General features: G+C 56.7%; 1 protein-coding gene across 3 annotated transcripts; it reads right to left on the bottom strand.

The window, feature by feature from the left end:
• Positions 1–369: 369 nt before the first annotated feature.
• Positions 370–22,415, bottom strand: FRMD8 (FERM domain containing 8). Of its 3 annotated transcripts, none has more exons than XM_060302935.1 (11): positions 22,274–22,415; positions 21,885–21,969; positions 20,711–20,875; positions 17,915–18,016; positions 17,512–17,570; positions 17,216–17,382; positions 14,511–14,735; positions 12,054–12,177; positions 10,991–11,134; positions 4,751–4,955; positions 370–2,121 (listed from the first exon to the last, which is right to left on the bottom strand). In XM_060302935.1, the coding sequence occupies exons 2-11, from the start codon at positions 21,967–21,969 to the stop codon at positions 2,003–2,005; spliced, it is 1,395 nt and encodes a 464-aa protein (XP_060158918.1). In that variant the 5' UTR covers positions 22,274–22,415; the 3' UTR covers positions 370–2,002. The 3 variants fall into 3 exon arrangements, with proteins under 3 accessions (XP_060158918.1, XP_030689495.1, XP_030689497.1); XM_030833635.2 differs by having other exon boundaries at positions 20,711–20,878; XM_030833637.2 differs by lacking the exon at positions 20,711–20,875.
• Between the last annotated feature and the right edge of the window lie 1,315 nt (positions 22,416–23,730).

Genomic DNA, 23,730 nt, shown 5'->3' on the forward strand with positions numbered 1-23,730 from the left:
CCTGGGTCCCAAGCCCAGAGCGTGAGGTGCGAGCTGATGGCACAGCGTCCAGCAGGCCGGGCCAATTAGGCTCACTGGACAGGGACAAAGCGTCTGCCTGCCCACTGCCAGCTCCTTGTTCCCCTGCTCCCTGCGGAGCTGTCACCTTGGTTCCCACCATGAACCCCAAAAGCCCCCTTGGACCTTCCCACCCTGGGAGTCCCTCACCAACCGCTGAGACTAAAAAGCTTTACTCTGGGTTCTCCACCTGTGTCTAGCTTGGCAAGCCCAGCGGGCTGCATCCCAATACACAGCCTATAATTAACTCCCAGGCTGTAATTAACACACTCTCGTTATTTCACACCATAAACCACCCCAAAATTTGCTGGAAATTGATTTTATTATTGATAAGTCACATGATATGAAAGGATAAAAATATTCGAAGGACACTTAGTAAGATACTGCTCTGCCCGGAAGGGCAGGCAGAAAAAGTTAAGGTACAGTGGATGCTAAGAAAATAGGAAAAAGAGGCTGAAGAGTCAAAACAAGTAGTTTGTGTGTACACCACCGCCCCCCCCCCCCCCCCCCCGCCGCCAGGCCCCTCAACCCATCAGGTAAGAATGCACCTGGCATCAGAACAGTGAGCTGGGAGCCGGGGAGGGGCTCCAGGAGGAGAGATGAGGTGTCCTACGGCTAGGACGTTCCAAAGGACTGGAGACGCCTGTGTATTGACAGATAACAGTCCCTACTGCTGAAAGGCAAGCCACCTCGAAACATCTGGAATGCTCAAGAGTCACCAAAGAGAGAAGGAGGTGACTGGAAATCCAGAGACAAGAGGTTCACATTTCCTCTCCCACATTCTCCCCTGGGAAGGGAAGACAAAGCAAAGCCTGTGCTGAGCTGGGACTGCCTCAAGTCCCAGGAAGCGCTCATGAAAGCCAGGGACCTACCACGGAGGAGCCCGAGGGCTGGGAGGCCCTCCCCGCGGCCAGCTCATCTGGGGGAAGGCAGGCGGGTGTGGGAAGAGCCATGCCCAGGCCACATCCAGCCTACCTACAAGGTCCTCAGGAAGGAGGAGACCACTCCCGTCCTGGGGTTTCCCGTGCATGGGCCGGCCCCCTGGCTCAGGCTGGGTGAAACCACAGCGCCATCCTGGAAGGAGCGCCAGTGGCTCTGAGGCTGGTGGCAGCAACCTTGTGAGTTGCCCAAGTTCACAGGCTTCATGGAACCAAAGCAGACAAAGAAAGATCAAAACTAAAACCTGAAGCCCAAGGGGGTTTGGGAGCTCCTCCGGGTGTGGACCGTGGGTCCAGTGGACTTGCTGGTCCACAGGACAGCCAGCTCCCAGCACAGTGGCATCACCAAAGATGAGCAAGCACACTTTCCTTCTGGTCAGAGTGTCTCCTGCCCGCAAAAGAGGCCTGAGTGAGGGGCGCAGGGGCCATCCAGTTTCACCCAGCCGGGGAGGGCTTGGTGGGGGCCTCACCTTCGCTGTTCCTGCTGTGTTTCAGTCCAGGGAGGCCCCCTGCCCTCTCCCCGCAGGGCCACGTCCCAGCCTGGTGGTGTGGGCTGGAATGCAGCAGAAGGAATGCAGGGATGTGGTCACCAAAGTCCAGGGGAAAGACCAAAGACACATAGTACGCCCAAGTGTCCTGAGCCCTATTCCTCCTCCAGTGGGGACACCTGCCTCCAGCGGGGACTTCAGGGCAGGGGATACTGTCCGTTTTGAGAGGGGCACAAAGGCGAGTCCCTGGGTGGGAGGGGGCGGCCGGTGCCTGGTCAGATTGGTCCTGAGACTGCAGCGGGGCCCAGCGTCCAGAGGGAGGGCAGGCAGGCTGCAGGAGGGATCCTGCGGCTGCCCCCAGCTGGCTCTGCACAGCGCAGCCCGGGCAGTGTCCCGGGTACAGAAGTGACTTGTCCACACGCTGAGGCTGCCCTCCTCCCAGCGCTCCCCCTCAGGTAGCATGATGCTGGGCCACGCCCGGGGGCTGCCCCCGCGCCCTCCCACCAGGCACCGCGGCCCTCAGCCCTGCTCCAGGCTCTCGGTGGGCTGCACCACGGCGTAGGTTCCCTGGCCCAGGGAGAGTTGCCGGCTGAAGAAGGACGTGCTGCGCTTCGGTTTCACCCGCTTGATCTGCTCACCTGTCGGGGAGCAAGAGGGACACGCTGAGGGGAGGGGGCCCAGCCCCAGGGGAGCCCCTTCTGGAGCCTGTTCAGGATGAGCTCTCCTCTTCACTCCTGCCGGCTTTGAGCCTCAGCCCCACCCCAGCTCTCCCACCAACGACAGGACACGTGGGGTGGGTGGCCAGCCTCCAAATCAGAGGCCACCAGGGTTTGCATTTGATGCTGGGCCTGCTGTGCTGTCTAAACCTGTTCAAGAAGAGACCAGAGAGGTGTACAAACTTCCAGCTGTAAGTCACAGGGATGTAACATATAGCATATGGAATATGGTCAATAATATTGTAATAACTCTGTATGGTGACAGATGGTAACTAGACTTACGATCATTTTGTAACATATAAAAATACTGAATCACTATGTTTGTCAAAATCACTATATATATCACAATATATAATATATTGTATGTCAACTATAATTCAATTACAAAAAAAAAAAAGAAGAAGAAGAAGAAAAAAAGAACAGGCCAAAACCACAAAATACCTATAACACATACTACTGGCTGAAGGTAATCCTCAATGAGATAAAAAGACCTCTTTTTCTTTGGCCTCACTGCGAGGCTTGCGGCATCTTAGTTCCCCGACCAGGGCCCCGGCAGTGGAAGCCTGGAGTCCTAACCACTGGGCCGCCAGGGGAGTCCCTAAAAAGACTTCTTAAAAGTTAAAAATTTCAAGCCAGGTGATCAAGGTTAATATCAACAGTCATAAATCATGTTGATAAGGTACCTTTGATATGATGTAGTAAAAATGGCATGTTACCTCTGTGATCTTCCTCCCCCAAACCCATAACCCCATCTAATAATGAGAAAATCGTAAGAGAAATTCCAATAAAGGGGCATCCTACGATATCCCTGACAAGTACGCCTCGAGACTGTCAAGGTCATCAAAAAACAAGGAAAGTCTGAGTAACCTGTCACAGCCAAGAGGAGCCTAAGGAGACATGACAACCAAATGTAGGGTGGTGTCCTGGATGGGACCCTGGGACTGAAAAAGGACGTTAGGTTAAAACTAAGGACTTTAGTTAATAATACTGCATCATATCGGTTCATTAATTCTGACAAATACACCATATTAACATAAGACGTTAATTTAAAAACTCAAGCCACAAAAGAAAAACAGGCAACAGAAATGAACAGCAACGCAGGAAGAAACTGTACGTGATCAAGCGTGTAGAAACGATGCCACTTCACCAGCATCCAAACCCTAACTCCAGTGAGTTCTCCGCCCCTCAGGACGATAACACCCATCGTGGGTGAGGGTGGGGAAGGCAGGTGCCTCCTTTCCTCCTGGGACGGGCACAGTGGGCACACACTTTGACCCAGCAACCCCATTTCTAGGAATTTATCCTGAGGAAACAGTTCAGATTCCAGGTAAGGATTTGGCTACAGGTACGTTGTTTGTAGTAGCTGAGAACTACAGTCAGCCCTAGGACAATGCCAACCCTCTGCGCAGTCGAAAATCTGGGTATAACTTACAGTTGGCCCTTCATATACCCGGGGTTCCTCCTTATCCACCGATTCAACCAACCAGTATTTACTACTGAAAAAGACCCGCGTGTAAGTGGATCCGCGCAGCACAAACCGGTGTTGTTCAAGGGTCAACTGGAACTATGATGTCCACCAACAGGGGATGGCGGGGGAAGGGGCTGAGCTCACTAGGAGAGGAAGACAGCAACTGTGGTAACAAGTGTGTCAGAGAAAAATTATAAATTATTTTGCTTTTTCCGATGATAAAAATGACATGCTTGTAAAAATTTAAATGCCAGAACGAAGCACGAAGAAAAAAGGAAAGTTACAGCAGCTGATGGCTGCAAAGGGGTCCCTCCCTCCTTGTGCACGTGGACGCTGTCTCGCATGCTAATGAGCACCTACTACCTAGTACTCGTGCCTGATTTTCTCCTAGTACCTGATTTTTTCTACTCAGTGCTATTTTGTGAACCTCTTGCCATTTGAAAACCAAAAAAAAAAAAAACCCTTTTTATTTTGGAATAATTCTAGACTTACAGAAAAGTTGCAAAGATAATACATAGAGTGCTTGCATATCCTCATAAGCCTCTCCTGTGTCAGCACGGTCCGGCTGTTACCACGGTCTGTGTCATAGATAAGAACACTGGTACAGCTTTATCAACTAAGCGGCAAACCTGTGGATTTCACCTGTTCTTCCACAATGTCCGCTGTCTGTTCTGGGACTCGATCCAAGACACCACAGTGCACTAGGGTACGTATGGCATCTTTACCAGCTGCACTAATCCCACAGGGTGTGGCCCCATCGTTCCTGTACCCACACCTTTAATAACAGACACTGGTAATTTCTACTTTTTCACATCTGGACACGTCTGCGGACGCAGCAGTGAGAAGGGACAGAGAAGGGCTCTTACTGCCAGAGCCCCAGAGGCCTCAGATTCCCTGTCGCAGAGCTCAGACGATGGGACACCTGTGCCCAGCCTGCCCCCCACGCCCCAAGCCAGGTCCTGCCGCTGGAGGCTAACTCACCGGGTCTGGAATTGCTCCCCACCTCCCTACCCTCCAGAGCTCCCCATGGCGTGCGTGTGCACGTGCGTAGGTACACGTGTACACTGCGAGGGGGTCACTCACCCTCCTCCACGTAGTCAATGGTGGAGAGATGCTGGATCCGGCTGCACACCACGCTGCCCTGCCTCCGCAGCTGGGGGTGTTGAGTGGGGGGTGGTGAGGAGCCAGGGGCCGAGGCCGGGCCGGCCGCGCTCTCCTGAGGGGTGGCGGGCTCCGCGGCCTGGCTCAGCTCGATGCAGTACTCGATGAGGCTGCTCATCAGCTCGGCCTGGGGAGGAGAGGGGGCCGGCGTGAGGCCTGGCGGGGGGAGCCCTGGCCCAGGCCCACCTCTCCCTACCTGCTGCAGAGCCAGATGAACCGAACCCACAGCCCCCTGCCCTCTGGTGGGGGAGGCAATGAGGAAACCAACACCCTTTACGCAAGGAGAAGGAAGGGGGGTGTGCTCTGTGGGCCAGAGGCAGGGGAGGCCTCCCATGTGGGGGGACTTCAGGGGTCAGAGATGGGCTGGGAAAGAAGGAACACTCTAGCTAGAAGGCACAGGTCGGGAGGGAGGAGGGGGCAGGGCTCTCTGGGCCTGTGCGTTCGCTGAGAGAAGAACCCGCAGTCAAGGAGAAGGCGGTGGTGAGGTCACCGGGCGGGGAAAGCGGCTCCCTCTGGGCACGTTCTTCTAAAGTGACGTCTTCTCAACAGACTGGAAACGTTATGCATGTTGACATAAAAGGTGATGTGACCAGATGTCAGCGGGCACGGTCTGGGCACCATATGGCGGGGATGGCAGGGGATTGCAGACCCACAGACAGAAAGCTGCCAGCAGGTGGTGTCGCTTAGGCAGCATGTGTTTATGAAGTGTCACCCCGCTGCAGGCGGCAGGACACAGCAGGGACTGAGGTGAACAGATGCCTGCCGCGTGTCCTAAGAGAACCCGCTGGGGAGCAGGGTCAGAGGCCAAGGGGGCAGCTGGTGCCCAGCTGCCCGATGGGGTGGCCCGAGGCCTCCCCAGAGCCACACAAGCTGCCCTGCGCAGGGAGAGCAGGGCAGGGAACCGTGCACAGGCGGGTCCGGGCTCCACACCGGCCTCCTCGCCTCCCCGAGGGAACTGCGCTGAGCTGAGAGGGGCGCTGGGCAGCGGGCAGCCGGTGGGGACAGGCCCTGAGCCCTCTGAGTTTCTCTAACACCGCTTGATGCTCCTGAGGTTCGGGGACGCTGCCGTTATACCTCAGCCACATCCGACAGAATGAAATATCCACTCGGGATACAACTCAGCAAACTAGAAATGGACGGGAACTTCCTTAACCTGACGACAGGCGTCTATGAAAAACACACAGCTAACACCACACCTACTCAGAGCAAGACGGAATGCTTGGGCTTCCCTGTTGGCGCAGTGGTTAAGAATCCGCCTGCTGATGCAGGGGACGCGGGTTCGAGCCCTGGTCTGGGAAGGTCCCACATGCCGCAGGCCCGTGCGCCAGAACTGCTGAGCCTGTGCTCTAGAGCTCGCGCGTCACAGCTGCTGAACCCGCGTGCCACAACTACTGAAGCCCGCACGCTTGGAGCCCACGCTCCGCAACAAGAGAAGCCACCGCAATGAGAAGCACGCACACCACAACTAAGAGTAACCCCCGCTCGCCACAACTAGAGAAAGCCCGCAAGCAGCAACAAAGACCCAACACAGCCAAAAAGAAATAAATAAATTTATATAAAAAAAAAGACTGAATGCTTTCCCCTCAAGTCAAGGATGTCTGCTCACACCTACTCACCACTGTAACGGGGGTCCGAGGCAGTGCTATCAGCCAAGACAACTGAGAGGCAAACAGACTGGAAAGTTAGAATACAACTGTCCCTGTTCATAGACAATGTAACTGTCCACACAGAAAATCACAAAGAATCTGCAAAAAAGATACTAGAAATAGTGAGTGAGTTCAACAGGGTTACAGGATAAAAGGATATATGGTAACAGAATCAGGTGCATTTCTATTCACCACAATGAATAACTGGAAATTGAAATTAAAAATAGTACCATCTCTGGTAGCACCAAAAAAGGGGGAGGGGGAGATAAATCTAATAAAAGATGCACAAGACTTGTATGCTGAAAACCATAAAATGTTAGTGAAAGAAATCAAAGACAAATAAATGGAGATATAAAATAAATGGACTGGAAGATTTAAGAACATCTTTTTAAAAGACATTTTTTAGGAAAAAACATCAAGTTATAGACTGAAAGAAGACATCTGCAAAATATATATCAGATAAGGGACCGGTAGGCAGAATATATAATGAACTCTTACAGCTTGGTAAGAAAACAACCCAATTTAAAAAATGGATAAAGGAAAAAAATGGACAAAGGGAATCCTCTTGCACTGTTGGTGGGAATGTAAATTGATACAGCCACTTCGGAGAACAGTTTGGAAGTTCCTTAAAAAACTACAAATAGAACTACCATACGACCCAGCAATCCCACGACTGGGCATATACCCTGAGAAAACCATAATGCAAAAAGAGTCATGTACCACAATGTTCATTGCAGCTCTATTTACAATAGCCAGGACATGGAAACAACCTAAGTGTCCAACGACAGCTGAATGGATAAAGAAGATGTGGCACATATATACAATGGAATATTACCCAGCCATAAAAAGAAACGAAATTGAGCTATTTGTAGTGAGGTGGATGGACCTAGAGTCTGTCATACAGAGGGAAGTAAGTCAGAAAGAGAAAAACAATTACCGTATGCTAACACATATATATGGAATCTAAAAACAACAACAACAAAAAATTGGTTATGAAGAACCTAGGGGCAGGACAGGAATAAAGATGCAGACATAGAGAATGGACTTGAGGACACGGGGAGGGGGAAGGGTAAGCTGGGACGAAGTGAGGGAGTGGCATGGACATACATACACTACCAAACGTAAAACAGATAGCTAGTAGGAAGCAGCCACATAGCACAGGGAGATCAGCTCGGTGCTTGGTGACCACCTAGAGGGGTGGGATAGGGAGGGTGGGAGCGAGACGCAAGAGGGAGGAGATATGGGGATATATGTGTATGTATAGCTGATTCACTTTGTTGTAGAGCAGAAACTGGCACACCATTGTGAAGCAATTATACTCCAACAAAGATGTTAGAAAAAAAAAGTAAAAAAAAAAAAAAAAAGGACAAATGATTTGATCAGACATTCCATCAAAGAAGACCTATGGATAGCAAATGAACACACGGATGGATAATCAACATCATTAGTCATTATGAAAATGCAAATTAAAACCACAATGACTTATCACTACCATACAGTTATTAGAATGGCAAACAAACAAAAACTGACCACACCAAGTGCTGGGCAAGGATGCGGAGCTACTGGAACTCTCAGACATTGCTGGTGGGATAACAAAATGGTGCAGTCACTTTGGAAAACCATTTGGTAGTTTCTAGTAAAGCTGATTATATGTTTATCATACAGTCCAGTAATCCCATTCCTAGGTATTTATGCAAGAGAAATGAAGGCACACGCCCACACAGTAGCCTGTACTCAAATGTTCAGAGCAGCTTTATTCACAAAAGCCCCAAACAGGAAACAACCCAAACAAGTGGGTGAAGAGCTGACCTGCAGTGTATCCATACAACGGAATACTATTCAACAATCAGCAGGAACGAACCGCTACACCACGAAATGTGGACGAATCTCAGGAGCATGAAGCTTAGTGACAGAGGCCAGGCTCAAAAGGCTGCATACAGTATAGATACTGCAGGGCTGGACCACTATTTGTTTTATCTATCTACCAGTTGACAGACGTTTATGTTGTTTCCAATTCTTTGGTTATGACAAACGAAGCTGCTATGAATATCTTAGTATAAGTCTTGTGTGGACATATATCTCCATTTCTCCTGGGTAACTATGATGCATGTGTTTATGACATTCTGGAGAAAGCTGAACTCTAGGGATAGCTAAGGGGAGCTGTCAAGTAGCGGGTGAAGAGGTGAGTCTTAAATCAGAAGCAAAATGTACAAAACAATTAAAAAAAAAAAAAGCACAACCCCAAAGAAAAATTAGCAAAAGACCTCAATGAACAGGGTATCCAGATGGTGGATACACACATAAAAGATGCTCAACCTCATTAGTGTGCGTGTGTGTGTGTGTGTGTGTGTGTGTGTGTGTGTGTGTTGTCAATTAAAACCACATGGAGATTTGGGGGTGATGGAAATAATGCCAATAAAAAATGGGCAAAAGAAAAAAAAAATGGGCAAAAGACGTGAATAGACATTTCCCCTCTAGAAAGATACATGGATGTATCTAAGCACCTCCATAGCTTGCCTGTGGTGGCAGTGGTTACAAGGGTGTGTGAACGTGTTAAAACTCACTTTTATTGTAAATTATACCTCAATAAAGTGACTAAATAATAAAGGAAGAAAACACAAGGAGATACTCCTCCTCACCCACCAGACTGGCTGAACGTTCACGATGACAGTACTAACTACTGCCGCAGCCAGCATCCAGCCACCGTGGGTGAACGCCGAGCACAGCACCTGCCTGTGACCCGGCCTGTCGGCTCCTGGGCGCATACCTGGACGCGCACACAGAGGACATGTGCAACACTGACCACGCAGCACTGTCTGCAACAGTTCCAAACTGGAGACCCAAGTGCCCGTCCGCTATGGTATGGAAAAGTCAACAGCAGCAAATTCACATGTGGGAACACCCGAGAGCCGCATGAAAGACCAAAGCACTGCCACCTGCAGTGGGGACGAGGATGGAGCTCACAGACACAGGGCTGAGCGCAAGACACCGGGCAGAACAGAACACACTGTGGGAACCCACTGCCCTAAGGCTCAAAACCAGGCAGAATGACTCTGGGGTGACACAAGTCAGGATGCGGAGGTCCCTTGGTGGGGGCAAGGCTGGGAGGGGGCTCAAGGGGTCTTTCTTAATCTGAAAGGTGTTACATGGGTTTCTTTGGGGAAATTTGTTGAGATTAAGAGCTGGGGGGCTTCCCTTGTGGTGCAGTGGTTAAGAATCCACCTGCCAATGCAGGGGACACGGGTTCGAGCCCTGGTCCGGGAAGATCCCACATGCCGAGGAGCAACTAAGCCTGTGTGCCACAACTACTAAGCCTGTGCTCTAAAGCCCGTAAGCCACAACTACTGAGCCCACGTGCCACGACTACTGAAGCCCACGCGCCTAGAGCCCGTGCTCAACAAGAGAAGCCACCGCAATGAGAAGTCCGCGCACGGCAACGAAGAGTAGCCCCCTCTTGCCACATCTAAAGAAAGCCCGTGCACAGCAACCAGGACCCAACGCAGCCAAAAATAAATAAATAGATTTATATATTGAAAAAAAGAGCTGGGCACTTTTCTACATGTATATTATAATTCAATAAAATGTTTACTTAAAAAAGAACTCTACGGAATTCCTTGGCGGTCCAGTGGTTAGGACTCCGCGCTTCCACTGCAGGGGGCATGGGTTTGATCCCTGATCGGGGAACTAAGAGTGATGTAGAAAATGTGATGTCATCAGCATAAAGGTTGGGACGGCCGAGTGTTCAAAGACGAGAGAGGGAAGAGCTAGGACAGGGAGAGAACTCCCTTGCGAGGCCCTGGAAAGGAGGCCCAGCAGGGGAGACAGGGGGAGAAGGGCAGGAGGTGGGAGGGGCCCGTAGGGCCCAGGAGGGGAGCCTGCAGGAGCAAGAGCAGGCACCGGGTATCGGGTGTAGCAGGGCAGAGGCTGCTGGGGTTGGAGCAGTGGGTGCAGCGGTGGGAAGGAAGGCGTAGAGGAAGCAACGGGAGAAGCCTGGCTGTGGCGGGCCCCCAGGAGGGGGCACGTGCTTTCACAGGAGTCCCTGGAGCCCGTCTCTGTGCTTGGGGCGGAGAGCAAGGAGGCCCTGAGTCCTGGAAGGGCTCTCTGGAGAAACCAGGGTGGGAGGGGAAGGGGCGGGGATGAAGGTTTGGCTGGGAAGACCAGGCGCCCAATGGATGAAAGTGAAACAAAGGCAAAGAGGGCTCTTAGCCATTCCATGCCTGCTCGTCACCTGAGAGCCCCGCTCACGGGGGGCTCAAGGACCGAGGGAGCCAGTGCGGGCTGGTCACACAGTACCGGGCAGCCCTCCACCAACCACTGCCCCACCACCTGGCCAGGCCTTCCGAACCCGCAAGGGTGGCTCCCAGTCAGCAGGAGCTGGCCCCCTGGTCCCCAGGCCCTCAGCAGCCCTCTCACCTCCTTGCCACCCAGCCTGGAGCCTCCAATAGTCTGGGACCCCCTGAGCACACCCTCCCCGACCCCCATCCCCACCCCCAGTGCAGGCAACACCCACCACTACCTGCTTGGAGTAGATCTTGAGGAGCTTGTTGACCGGTGTGCCCTCATTGTCCCCGTCGAACTCCAGCCACAGGACAGACTCCTCCTCCTCGGGAGAGGTGTGGTCCCACGACAGCTCCTGGAAGCGCAGGCCCAGCAGGACGTGCTGGCCAGCGGGAGACACAGAGCTTGGACTCCTTTGGGCAGAGGCCTGCTCCCCTGCCCCATCCCACGCGGGCATCGCCAGGAGGATACACCTGGCCAGGCTATTTACCTCCAAGGCTGAGCCTAAATTCAGGTGTCAGTTTCTCTCAGGAGAAGAAGCCCCGCTTCCATCAGACCCTCAAAGGAGGCTGTGGTCCAGGGAGGATGAGACCCCCTAAACCACGCACTTCTCATCAGTGGGTCAAGCTCCTGACAGCTGGGGTAGTGACTCGGGGAAAGGAAGGTGGGGAGGGGAGGCCTTTCCCCTGCGATCAGCTGGTTAGCATCTCAGCAGGAGGCCGGATGTGGGCCCGGCATGTTGGGGCACAGATGCCCAGGAAGGGCTGGGATCCCTCCCTGGGGACAACCAGAAGTCTCCCCCAAACTTCTCTGCTGGCTTAGCAGGGACCCCTGTCCAGGCGCAGAGAGGCCCACAGGGCAGGCTGCCGACACCACCTCCTACACAGGCAGCCGAGACAACCAGCACCAAATGCAGGAAGGAGGGCCCCCAGTCCCGCAGGAGAAGCTCCCAGGGCTTCTTTGGAAAACCACCAGCTAGTCTCCAGCCACTGGCCAGGCAGAGCAGCCAGGCCCTACCAGACTCTCCCCCTGTCTCCAGCTGCAGCCTCCCCCTGTCCACACCACCGCCCTGCCTAGCAGGCTGGGCAGGAGAGCTGACCCACAGCAGACCCAGGGAAGCCCCCGGGATGACAGTGGAAGCCCCAGGGACATCTGAGGGAAGGAGGCCAGACAGGCCGCCCACCTGCTCCCAGGCCAGCCAGAAGCCCAAGGGAACCAGGAAGGCCTGGGTAATGACCCCACTCCCTTCCTCTCCAGTGAGGCCCCCACTCCAGGTCCCACCCTGAAGGAGCAGCAGGTACCTTCTCCCTGCTGTCAATGACATGCACACCCTCCAGACTGATGGCCACAGACACTGGCTTTTGCCCTCCCCGGTGCAAAAAGCCCTGGGCTGGTTTGTCAATCTCGCCGTGGAAGAAGGCAGACCTGGGGAGGGAAAGTGGGGTTAGGCTGTCCCCTCCAGCAGCGAGAACAGATGGCCCAGGGTCTGGGTTCACCCACCAGGGAATGCTCTGGCCAGCCCCTGTCCCAGGCACCTGAGAAGCTTAAGCTGTTTGGGTGACAGAAGTTAAATGGAAACCCACCCCAGGGGAGGGAGAAACTGAGGGGGCGGCGAGAAGGAGGCTTCATGGAGGTGGTGGCATCTGAGCTGATCAGGCAGGAGGAGGAACTGGGTGGCACAGCGAAGGGTAGGCACTGCAGGCAGAGGGTAGAGCATGAACCCGGGTGTGGGACAGAGCAAGTTACGTTCAGGGAACAGCCAGGAGCCCAAGGGCTCAGGGTCTGCAGGCTGTGGTTGCTGGAGGCTGGGAGAGCCCCGCTGCCCACCGTCCCCCAGGGGCTGCCCAGGCAGAGAAGCAGCTTCAGGACTCGACACCAAGAAAGGGAAAGGGCGCATCAACCTTAGGACACCCACCCGCTGAGCTGTCCCTCCTCCATCCTGCCCGGCCACGGCCTCTTCCTCTCCTCTGGCTGCCCTGGGCCTTCGCCCACACGCCCCCTCAGCCCTGGCTAAGCCAGAGCCCTAGTTAAATCCTGCAGCCCCAGGCTTCTCTGGTGGCACAGTGGTTAAGAATCCGCCTGCCAATGCAGGGGACACGGGTTCGAGCCCTGGTCCAGGAAGATCCCACATGCCGCCGAGCAACTAAGCCTACGTGCCGCAACTACTGAGCCTGCGCTCTAGAGCCCGCAAGCCACAACTACTGAGCCTGCGTGCTGCAACTATTGAAGCCCACGTGCCTAGAGCCCGTGCTCCGCAACAAGAGAAACCACTGCAATGAGAAGCCCGTGCACCTCAACGAAGAGCAGCCCACGCTCGCTGCAACTAGAGAAAGCCCGTGCGCAGCAACGGAGACCCAACCCAGCCAAAAATAATAAAAAAACAAAATAAATTTATATATATAAAAAAAAATCCTGCAGCCCCGAGGACAGGACTGGAGACAAGCACGCTCTACCTTCAGTTCCAAGAGCACGGCCCGGTGCTCCCACTCCAGGAAGACTCCCACAGGCTCGCTTCAGGGCTGGGACTCCTAATCCGCTGAGGAAACTGAAGCAACCCAAACGGCGGCCACATGCATCTCGCTCACCATAAAAGCTAAAGACCTTTTGCTGCCCCACACCCACACTGCTGCTCCGCCTCTGGGCTCCATCTCACAGCGCAGCTCCTGAGGAGCTGGTTACACTCACTGATTCTTTTTCTCATTGTCCTCCAACCACTGCTACCCCCAAGATGCTGGAGCCAAGGTCAACTATCAGCCACTCGGGACCTGTTGAACTTGACCTTGAAGCAGCAGCACCTGAGGCTTGGTCACTCCCTCCTCCTCAACACCTCCTTTCGCCGGGCTGGTGGAGACCCTCCCGCCTTGCTGGCCGGGCTCCTTCTCTGTCTGGTCCACACTCACTTGCTGGGGCTCCTGGTTTCAAACAGCACCTGCATGCTGATGACTCACCCATTACCCAAGTCTAGACTCAGAAACCCAAATGCCCGCTAGGATCGCCACCTGGGTCGCTGGAGAGCATCTCAAAATCAACACGTTCAAGGACAAGCCCCCGAACTTCCCTGACCTGCCCCCCGCCACACACCATCCTGTCTCAGCTGATGACAAGGCCACCCTGCAGCTGTTCAGGCAGAAACCTGGAGTCCTCTCTGCCTGCTCTCCTTCACCTCCTGTACTGCACATCTTGCAAATTCCTTCAACTCCACCCTCAACGTCTCTGGAATCTGGCCGCGTCTCCCCTCCTGCGGTACCGCCATGCGGCCTGAGCCACAGTACCCTGTGGAGTACGGCCACTGTCCTCACGGGCCGTCCAGCTGCTCCCTTGCCCCCCTGTAGTCTGTTCTCGGCTTCTACTGCTTGCTGTCTCTCTCGCCACTAGAACGGCCTCTTCACGGGCAGGGATGGCGGTCTCTTTTGTTTACTGAGGTCTCCAGCACCTAGAGGGTGCGGGCACACAGTAGGCACACAAGAGCTATTGGCTAGACGTGCCTGCATGAATGAGATCTGGCCGAGGGGGAGGTGGGCAGGTCCATGGACCACGTGGCTGCGGCAGGAGGAAGGAGAGGACCTGTCTGGTGTCCTAGCCCGTGATGGGGAAGGCGGAGGACGAGTGTCCAGCCTGGGACCTGCGGGGCCCCAGGTGCTGGCATCCGGACACACCTCGCGTGAGGACAGAGCTCAGCGGGAACGGAGATGGGCTCACGGGTCTTGAGGGAGGGACAGTGGGCCTGGGGCTGTGGCCGCGGCCAGGGAGCCGCTCACCCGTAGAAGGGCAGCTCGTGGCACTTGAGGAGGTAGGCGCGGTAGTGGGGGCTGAGGGAGGCCTCGTGCTCGCTCTCGCTGCCGGCTACCTCCTTCACCCTGCGGTAGGCGTTCAGCAGGCCCTGCTCGCCAGTTCCGGCCTTGGTCCCACGGCCCCGGAGGGCAGCGAAGAGCCCGTGGCCCCGCTTACAGAGGTGGGCAGGGAGGAAGGAGTCCAGCTTCTCCCTGTGAAGGAAGGAAAACAGGGCCCAGCATGAGGGCGGCTCCATGCCGGCAGGCTGGGGAGGCGCCGAGGTTCCCAGGGCGTGGGGAGGGCAGGGGGCACCCTGCACATGGACCCCCGGAGAGCCCACTGCCGAGAACCCTGCAGCATGAGAGGCCTGAAGGAGAAGTCAGGAGACCGGGATGAGAGCTGAAACCAGGCCCACCCCAGAAGCAGACTGTGGCCAGAGGAAGGTTTCAGTTTCTAAACTGGTGATTTCGCAACCAAGAAGTGGTCCTAGAGCTATCAATGTTCTGTTCTGCCAAATAGGGAGGTAAAAAAACCACCAACCTACAACTCATCAGCACAGGTTCATGAAGGAAAGGGCATTTTCAATCACACACACAGAGTCGGGAAGCATCCTGGCGTGACGGCACCGTTCTTCCCCCTCAGGCAGCCCCTGACTCTGGCCAGGCACTGGCCCTTCCAGGTGGACTGCAGCCAGGGCCCAGCCTAGGAGCAGTGAGCGCCCTCTCCAAGTCTACGTCTCCACGTTTAAATAAGGACACGGATCCCTACTCACATGGACGGGTGCCGGCAGGCGCCTGGCATGTGGTGGGTGCCAAACAAATATGGCCGAGGTTGTCACTGTCACCAAAGAGGGGAGGGGTCCCCGCAGGGGCTTCTGGAGGACCAACACCCCGGGCCATGGGAAGGGATGGCTGGCCCTGCAGCAGGGCTGACGCAAGGAAGGACCCTGATGCCCAGAGAGGCCCAACTGCAGGGCGGCATGAGGAGGGGTATCCAGGGGGCTGCCCCCACTTCTCAGGGCTGCCGTAGGCATCTTCATCATCTGTCCCCCAACATCCCTGCTTCCAGCCACAGCGCCCACTCGTCATTGGAAATCCCGCCTTCCCACTGTCAGTCCACAGCATCTGTGCAGGCTCATGGCAGGTCCTAAGGGAGGATCTGGGCCTCAGCCAATCAGCACTCTGGCCACTCTGTCTCCTTTGGGTGGACGTGGGTCCAGTCACCAGATGAGTCTTAGAACTCTGGTCACGTGAGGGATGAGGTCTCTCCTTGCCAATGTGCAACTATTGTGGCCACCTGGCCACCACGAGACAAGAGCCTGTCTGACTGAGAGCTGGCCCAGAGGACACAGGGCTGGGCGAGGAGAGTGAGGACAGGATCTGCAGGTTGGGGGTACCCAACTGGAGCCCCTGCACCTCAATCACCCCAGACCCGTCCATTTCTTGACAAAGTCCCTCAAGTCCAAATAGTCTGAGCTGGATTTGCTGTCACTTGCAATAGGACCAGACATGCCTATCACGAGAGCCAGGATTTCTACGGCTGCCAGCCTCCAGCCAGCTCAGCTGGGATCACTCAGGCTCCACTGAGCCCAGGGTAGCCCCTGCTGGGCCCCGACACAGGGCCCTGTCTCTGTGCATCCTCCCCCCGCAACACAACTGTACCCTGAAGGGCTGGTGTGGGTTAGAGCCCTGGGTCTAGGACAGGCTGTGTTCAAAGTTCATCTTCAGGGCTTCACTGGTGGCGCAGTGGTTAAGAATCCGCCTGCCAATGCAAGGGACACGGGTTCGAGCCCTGGCCCGGGAAGATCCCACATGCCGCGGAGCAGCGGAGCCTGTGTGCCACAACTATTGACCCTGCGCTCTAGAGCCCACGAGCCACAACTACTGAGCCCATGCGCCACAACTACTGAAGCCCGTGCGCCTTATAGCCAGCGCTCCGCAGCAAGAGAAGCCACCGCAGTGAAGCCCGCACACCACAAGGAAGAGTAGCCCCCGCTTGCCGCAAGTAGAGAAAGCCTGCGCGCAGCAACGAAGACCCAACGCAGCCAAAAATAAATAAAATAAGTAAGTTTTTTTAAAAAATTAAAAAAAAAGGCTACATAACTGTTACCAGTTTAAAAAAAAAAAGTTCATCTTCTTTGGAAATATCTCTAAACCTTAAGATCACTGTCCACGGAGCTCAGAGACAGCCTGGTCTGCTTCCAGGGTAGCTCAATCGTCACGACCCCAGGCCCTGCCAATTCACACAGCAAAGAGCACGGCTTCTAGAGAGATGGTAGGAAGCACAGAGCCGGCATACTGGAACGTCCGGGAAATGGGGCCTCATCCCTGGAGCTCGAGACTAAGTGAGACTGTCACTGACAACTGGGACTCAGTATTTGGCCACACCCTGGCTGCGACCCCCAAAAAAGAACAAGCCCAACTCCCCCTGACCTCACACGGAGGCCGGGCTCCACCCTCACACACCTCTGGGGGTCCTCTCACGGACGTCACTTCCCCCATCTCCCACTGCCCAGGCCCCTCAGCCCAGAGCAGACGAGGAAAAGGAGGTTCAGAGAGGTGGGGTGACTCACCCAAGGTCACACAGCGTCAGGGCCTCCTGACTCCAGGACCTGGCAAGACCACTTGTAACCAGGATTCCGAGGTCACCCTCCCCACCTCGGGCCCCTGCCTCAGGTCACGCTGGCCCTCACCTCAGGGCACAGGCAGTGGGCTGGCCAGGCTGGTAGGGCCCGAGCTGCACACGGCACACCAGGGCGCCCAGGGCCTCGCAGTCCTCCACGTCGCATGGGTACCGAGCGGCCAGCACGTTGCCCTTGGCCTCCTCGTAGAGCAGCCGCAGGACCTCCTTGTCATGGATCTGCAGGCCGGTGTGGCAGGGAGGGGTGGCTCAGCTGGGAGGGGCACCAGTGTCCAGGGGTCAGGACAAGGGGAGGCTGGACACAGGGCGCCAGACCTGGGTGGTACCGCCTGGGAATCCCTGCCTCACCTGGAGCTCCCGCCGTTTGGGGAAGAACACGTTCCTCCGGAACTGCAGGGAAGGCTCATCTGGGGAGAAAGGAGGGGGTCACCGGCCGGCCGCCCCACGCAGCCAGCTCTGCCCTCTCCCCGACTGGCCCAGTCTCCATTCCCCAAGCCTCCTCCACCACCACTCAGAAAACCCCCGGGCTGTCCAGAGATAGGGGGCGTGGCTTATCGCAAGCTGCTCACTGTGCCCCCAGCCCACCCCTCCGGGGCTCCTCTAAGGGATCCCTCCCTCCTCTGGGGGAGATGCCGGCCCTGCCTCTCAGCCAGGGCAGCTCCACCTGCCAGGGGAGGCCTGGCTGGGCCCGGGGTCCGTGCTCCAGACCCCGGTGGGCCCGAGACAGGGACGCACAGGCAGCAGCACTGACCCATGGCCACGTCATCGTCCGGAGCGTCGGTGAATCGCAGCAGCAGTTCCTGCCACTGGCGGCCCAGCTTGTAGGGCTGGTGCTTGGGCTTCAGCTGCACCTCTGCAGGACGAGAGGGGAAGCGGCCATGAAGCCCTGACCAGTGCGACTGCCACCCACTAACAACAACAACGCAACGATGACGCAGTCATGACCAATATTAACTGAAGTAGGCACAAAGTGTCCAAAACCATTTCAAGTGGTTAAAGGCAACTGCCCTGCAATAACCCTACCCTCATTTCATCCAATGAAAATGAGGCTCAGAGAAGAAAAATGAGGCTCAGAGAAGTTAAGGTGTGTCCAAAGTCACACAACAGGGACTTCCCTGGCAGTCCAGCGGTTAAGATTCCGCAGTTCCGCTGCAGGGGGCGCGGGCTCGATCCCTGGTCTGGGAATTAAGATCCCGCATGCAGTGTGGCTCAGCCAAAGAAACAAAAAGAAACCCAAACAAACAAAAAAAACAAAGCCACACAGCAATGAGAGGGGGTCAGGTTCCAGGCAGAGTCAGCCTCTGACTGTTCCCTACTGTGCCCAGGATGGGCTGGAGCTGAGAGGCTGTGGCAGACGGAAGGTGCTGGGGCCGGTGGTACAGATGGCTCCAGCACCGCCGTTAGGAAGCAGAGCCCAAAGCTGGTAACTGAGGCCCAAAGGGCCAAGGGGCTGTTCTCCCCTGCTCCTGGCCCTGCCTGGGCCTCTGCCCCGCCAGCCTCCACCCCAGCAACTCCCCCGGGGGCTCTGGGCTCCAGCTGATCTTCCATCCTGCAAGCTCCCTGCCTCAACGCCATGCCACCCAGCTGCCGCCAGGATCAGTGGCTCCACCAGGAAGCACTCCTGGCAACTTGCTCCTGGCAAGCCTTCCCGGCACACTTCAGACCGTGAGTCCCCTGAGGGCAGGGACACTTTCACTCCTGTTCCTCACCGGACCCCTAGCGTCTAGCTCTCTGCCCAGTACGAGATTGTGGGCGGGCTGCTCTGCACATACTTGTGAGACGAATGAGGTGAGTGGCTAGCTGGGACCCCGGGACACTGTCCACGGTCCCCAGCCAGCCTCACCCCGAGCCCCAGCAGCTCAGAGGACTCCCGTTATCAGAAGAGGACTGCGCTGACCCTGCCGTCCCACGCTTCCAGATGGGGCCTTCCTGCCTGGGGGCTGTCACCTCAACGAGACAGTCCCTGGAGCCCTGTTCCATGCAGAGTGACAATGGCATGCAGAAGGTCAAACCCTCCCAAACATCCACCTTGAAGGGCGGCTCCAGCAGACAGCACCCCGTCCCTGGGGCATATGTCACCCACTCCGGGCATGGTGCGGGACCAACAGCTCTGAGGGCCCAAGTCAAAGCTGAAGCGGCCTTTCAGCCTTCCTGAACCCAGCCTGGGAACAAAGCGGGCACTGACTCTGTGCTGGGGCCTCTGGGATGGGGCGGTGCCCCAGGGTGACCCACGGGCCACACAGGCAGCCCATTCATGTTCCGGTGAAGGGGGAGCAGGAATGCGATGATGAGGGAGTGGGGGAGGAAGTGAGTTGCCCCACTGCAGGGACAGGGAGCCTGAGGTAGGGCAGAGGCCCCATGAAACCACCCCCAGCTTTGCAGAGACACGAGCCAAGGGGCCCCGCGGTCCTGACCAACAGCCAGAAGGGTGAAGGAGGGGCAGCTGAGCTGGGTGGGGAGCAGCGGAAAGAGACGGATCAGCAGGAAGAGGGTGGGCGAGAGCAGTAGCTGGGCAGGAAGCTCCCACTAGAGGGTGGGGGTGGGGAGACAGGCACTCCCTCTCCGACCAAGTGGGCATACCCTCCCTCCAGGGCACAGGCACAAACTCCTAGGGGCCCAGGGACCAGGCACACCCTTCTTGCCCCTGTTGCTCTACAAGGGAGGGGAATGAGTGCAGAAAACATGCGTGGTCCCGGCACCAGCTGGGGCATCCTCTCCTGGCCCCTCTCCTGACCAAGCCAGCAGGCTAGAAGCCCTATTCTGAGGCCCCAGGGAGCTCCCCATTCCCCCCCACCTCATGTCCCCCAGGCCTGCGGGCTGGAGGGCTCCCACTGCCCTCACTCCCACTCCACCCGCCCGCCTTGGGATCTCAGCCTGAAAGGGCAGGACAGGGTGATCACGGGCCAGAAACCAGGCAAGGCTGGAGGCCCCCTGCAGAGAAGCTGGGTTCCCACTCATCCTCCCCACCCTCAGGAAAAGTCCCATCCTCAGGGGTGGCTGCTTCCTGGGCCGGGTCCCACCTTCCTCCCTGCCTCCACGGAGCAGGATGCAGCTCAAGGAGGCTGGCTGGGGGCCACCCAGGCTTCCATTCTGATCTTGGTCCCACCACTCACTGGTCCCATGGCTCCAAACCTCAATTCTTCATCTGCGTGACCAGGCTGGGCCATGAGGATAAGGTGAAACTCTGCTTGCAAAATGCCAGCTCAGGCTGTGGCACAGACCACGTGCTCGGTGAACACGCGCCCCCTCCCTCCCTGTCCGCCGCCCCCACTCCTCCTGATGTGCAGGCTCCAGCAGCACTGAGGCTGAGGGGTAGGCTTGGCCCCTCCTCTGCCTCCAGCACAAAGAAAAGAGAGGCGGGGGCAGAGGAGCCAGGCCACCTCTCAGGGCTCTGGGTCCTGAAAGCCACGGCCAGCTCCAGGACACAAACATGTCCCACCTTCCCCCGATGTATAGCGGCCAGAGGTTCCAGAAGCTGCCCCTTCCTTCCCCACTGGTCAGCGCCCTTCCAGCCGTTCCCCCTGGGCTTCTCACTGCCAACTCTTACCCAGCAAAGGGGAGACAAGCCAGAGCGCAAAGGCATCCAGGGCAACATCCGGGAGCTGCAGGACCTCACGGACGGCCTGATGCAGCTCATGGGCAGTGAGCGAGGGCAGGTTCTCCACGGCCAGGGGCACCATTGTGTCATCCGCCAGGTACACCAGCACGTCGGCTGCTGCGATGGAGGCCAGGCAGGGTCAGCTGGGCCCACTGCCCAGGCATGCCAACCAGGCGCCCTCCACTCCCCGCTCTGGGGCTGCAGCCCCCACCCTGCAACCCTTAGGGTGACCAAGGCTACATTCCAGAGGCAGAGCCCCGGCATCCCCTAAGGACCCCGTGAAGAGTGCTGTCTGTTAGGACTTACTGAAGACCCTCAAACCACCCAGAAACCTAGCAATTCCAGCCCAGGGACCAGCCTAGACCCACCCTAACCCCCAGAAGTTCAAAATTAGGGCTGCTGCACCCACACACACTCCCCTGGCAGCCCCAAGGACTCTGGTGTGCTTCTCCCCCGAAGGAGAACATTCTACAGGTGGGACTGAGGCAGAGATAGATTGAACCCATCCTGAGGTTACAGTAGTTAGTAAATCAAGCAGGGAGGGAGAGAGCTATCATCCTTAAGCAAATCACTATCTCCCTCTGGCCCAAGCTAACATGGGGACAGAGGATTCTCAAGGCCACCCCAGGGTAAAGCCAGTTCCAGCGCTCAGCTTCTTGGGACTCTTTAAGACTCAGGACTCAACACGATGGCCTTTCAGTGTTAAACAGAAGTACAATCCAAAAAGTTGAGTGTTCCCTTGTGACAGCCTGTGGGATGCCTATTTGGAGCCTGGAGCCAAAAGGAGACCCTTGAAAGAGCAGCCAGATTCAATTCTCCATCACTGGAACCACAGGTACCATGAAGAAGCACTCAGCTTCGAGGCCAATATACTCGGGGTTCCAATCCTGCCTGGCCTCTGGCTAGTTGACCGATTTCAGAAAGTCAGTGTGTCAAATTCCTCAGGTGCAAAGTATAGCTAATACCTGACTGACTTGTCACTTTTCCACACCTCAACAGACCTTATTTGTTAATTAATAAATAAGATTCTCTTCACTGAAAGAGATGACAAACCAGGGCCACTTCCTCAGGGCTGGGGCCCTAGGAGGGTACAGCGGGGAGAAGACTGGGGACAGGGACCCACCTCGGGCTCCCACGGAGGACACGCTGCTTCGATGGGACCGATCAGCGGGGCCGGGTTGCCCCCCATTGCCTTCTGTTCCGTCCATCTGCAGAGGGAAAGAGAAAAAGCAGCTAGTGGAGAGTCCGGAGCCCTTCAAGCTCTCACTGAGTAAGGAAGGGGTCCCGAACTGATCTACGAAGGTGAACAACCAGGGCTGGAGGCACTGGTGTGCTGACTAGCGCGGTCAGGTGTGGGAGTCCTCAGCCAACTGGAGGTCGGGGCAGGTGGAAGGGGTCGGGGCCGTGGTGGTCAGAAGACGGGTCAAGTTCGGTTCGCCGGGGTGCCCAGGCACGGCACGGCGCACCCCCGTCCGGGGCGGGGGCCCGTGCAGGGCGTCGCCGCTCTCTCACCTTGCAGGGACGCAGCGCCCTTCGCCTCAGTCCAGGTTCCTGCCCTGACCCCGGCCGCCAGCTGCTGCCCCGGCCTCACCGCCGGCCGGCACTCTGAAACCCACTTCGGCTCCAGCTCCCGGGGCTGCTACGCGGAAGCAGAGGCGGAGGAAGCGCCGCACACGGCCCCGCCTCTCCGGCCCGCAGGAGCCAATCGGAGCTCGGGGCCGCCGCGCACGCGCCCTGCCTGCCGCCCACGCGCTCACGCCCCTCGCCCGCTCGCGCCTATTCCGGCGTCACGCCTCCAGCTTCTTGTGCCTGCGTTGCGAAAGTTCCTCGCCACCTACTCGAGTGACTGGAGGGCCAGTGGCCCACACAAACAAGGGTCCCGTCTCTTGGCCGGTAACAGGATGTGGCGAAGGTTCAAGGAAATCGGGAATGGGGGCGCGAGCTCTGGCGCTCAAACGCGTGTGACTTTGGGCCGGTCCCCTCACCTGTAAAAGGGAGATGCTTCGTGGCTGCGTATCAAGGAGCCACACTGTGCTGGGCGTTGGGTAAAGGTGACGCAAGCCGCCGCCTCTACTGCAGCGCCTCGAGGCCGTGAGGGGTGGTAGGCTCTCCGCGGTGGTCAGGGGACAGGGTCCCTGTCCCCGCTCATCCTGGACAAGCCCCTTCACCTCCGGGCCTCAGTTCCCTCTAAAATGAAGAGGTTGTACTCGATGACCTCCAGAGATCCTCAAATTACATGTCAGAGATCCAGGCTGGGCACACCTGTTATTCCAGGGAGCAGTCACATGAGCCTTCACTATCTTGGGACACACAGCCTGGGACACCTTGCGTCGTTCGCAGGCTGGGAGAGGCATTGGGGCCCCGAAGAAGCAGGTGTGAAACCACTTATCCCCAGGCTCATGTCACTAACATGTATGTCCTGGCAAGGCCAGCATGTGTGTGCCTGAGGTGTAGAGGTGCCTCAGAGAGAAAAACAGGTCCATATGGCGCCTTCCTAAGCCAGAGTAGCCAGAGGTTGTTCTAAGTGACAACAATGGGCTGGGGGATGGGGGGGGGTGGGTGGGAGGTAGAGGGCTCGCCCTGCCCTGATTCCAACGCATTGGAAGGCAGCTCCAGCTCCTAACCCAGTCCAAGTTTCCTCAGTATTTGAAACAGCTCTTTGCCTGACCTGCGGGACCCACGCTGCCCCCACAGTTGGCCCATTACATCATGTTTTCCTTCCCAGCATGACCTGAGGACTCAAGGAAGCTCAGATGTGAGCAGTGGGAATCGGCATCTCCCTCCAGGTTCTCAGCTCTGGGACAGGCCACAGTGGCTTGGTGGCCTCCCTAAACCAGCTGGACTGAAGTGTGAACACAGTTCAGTGTGTTGAGTGCTTACTGGGTGTGTGGCCAGGGGATGGAGACCTGGGTGAGACGTGGCCCCTGCCCTCAGGGGTTTCACTGGGGAGTGGAGGGAGAGAGGAGAGG

Source organism: Globicephala melas, chromosome 8 (genome assembly GCF_963455315.2).
Source record: "Globicephala melas chromosome 8, mGloMel1.2, whole genome shotgun sequence".
Lineage (NCBI taxonomy): Eukaryota > Metazoa > Chordata > Mammalia > Artiodactyla > Delphinidae > Globicephala > Globicephala melas.

Coding starts and splice junctions, on each gene's coding strand:
- FRMD8 (XM_030833635.2), bottom strand. CDS start 21,969: ATGGACGGAACAGAAGGCAATGGGGGGCAACCCGGCCCCGCTGATCGG. Junction 17,571..17,914: donor GGACGATGACGTGGCCATGG/GTCAGTGCTGCT, acceptor CTTTCTCCCCAG/ATGAGCCTTCCCTGCAGTTC. Junction 14,736..17,215: donor CCCACTGCCTGTGCCCTGAG/GTGAGGGCCAGC, acceptor CTTCCTTCACAG/GGAGAAGCTGGACTCCTTCC.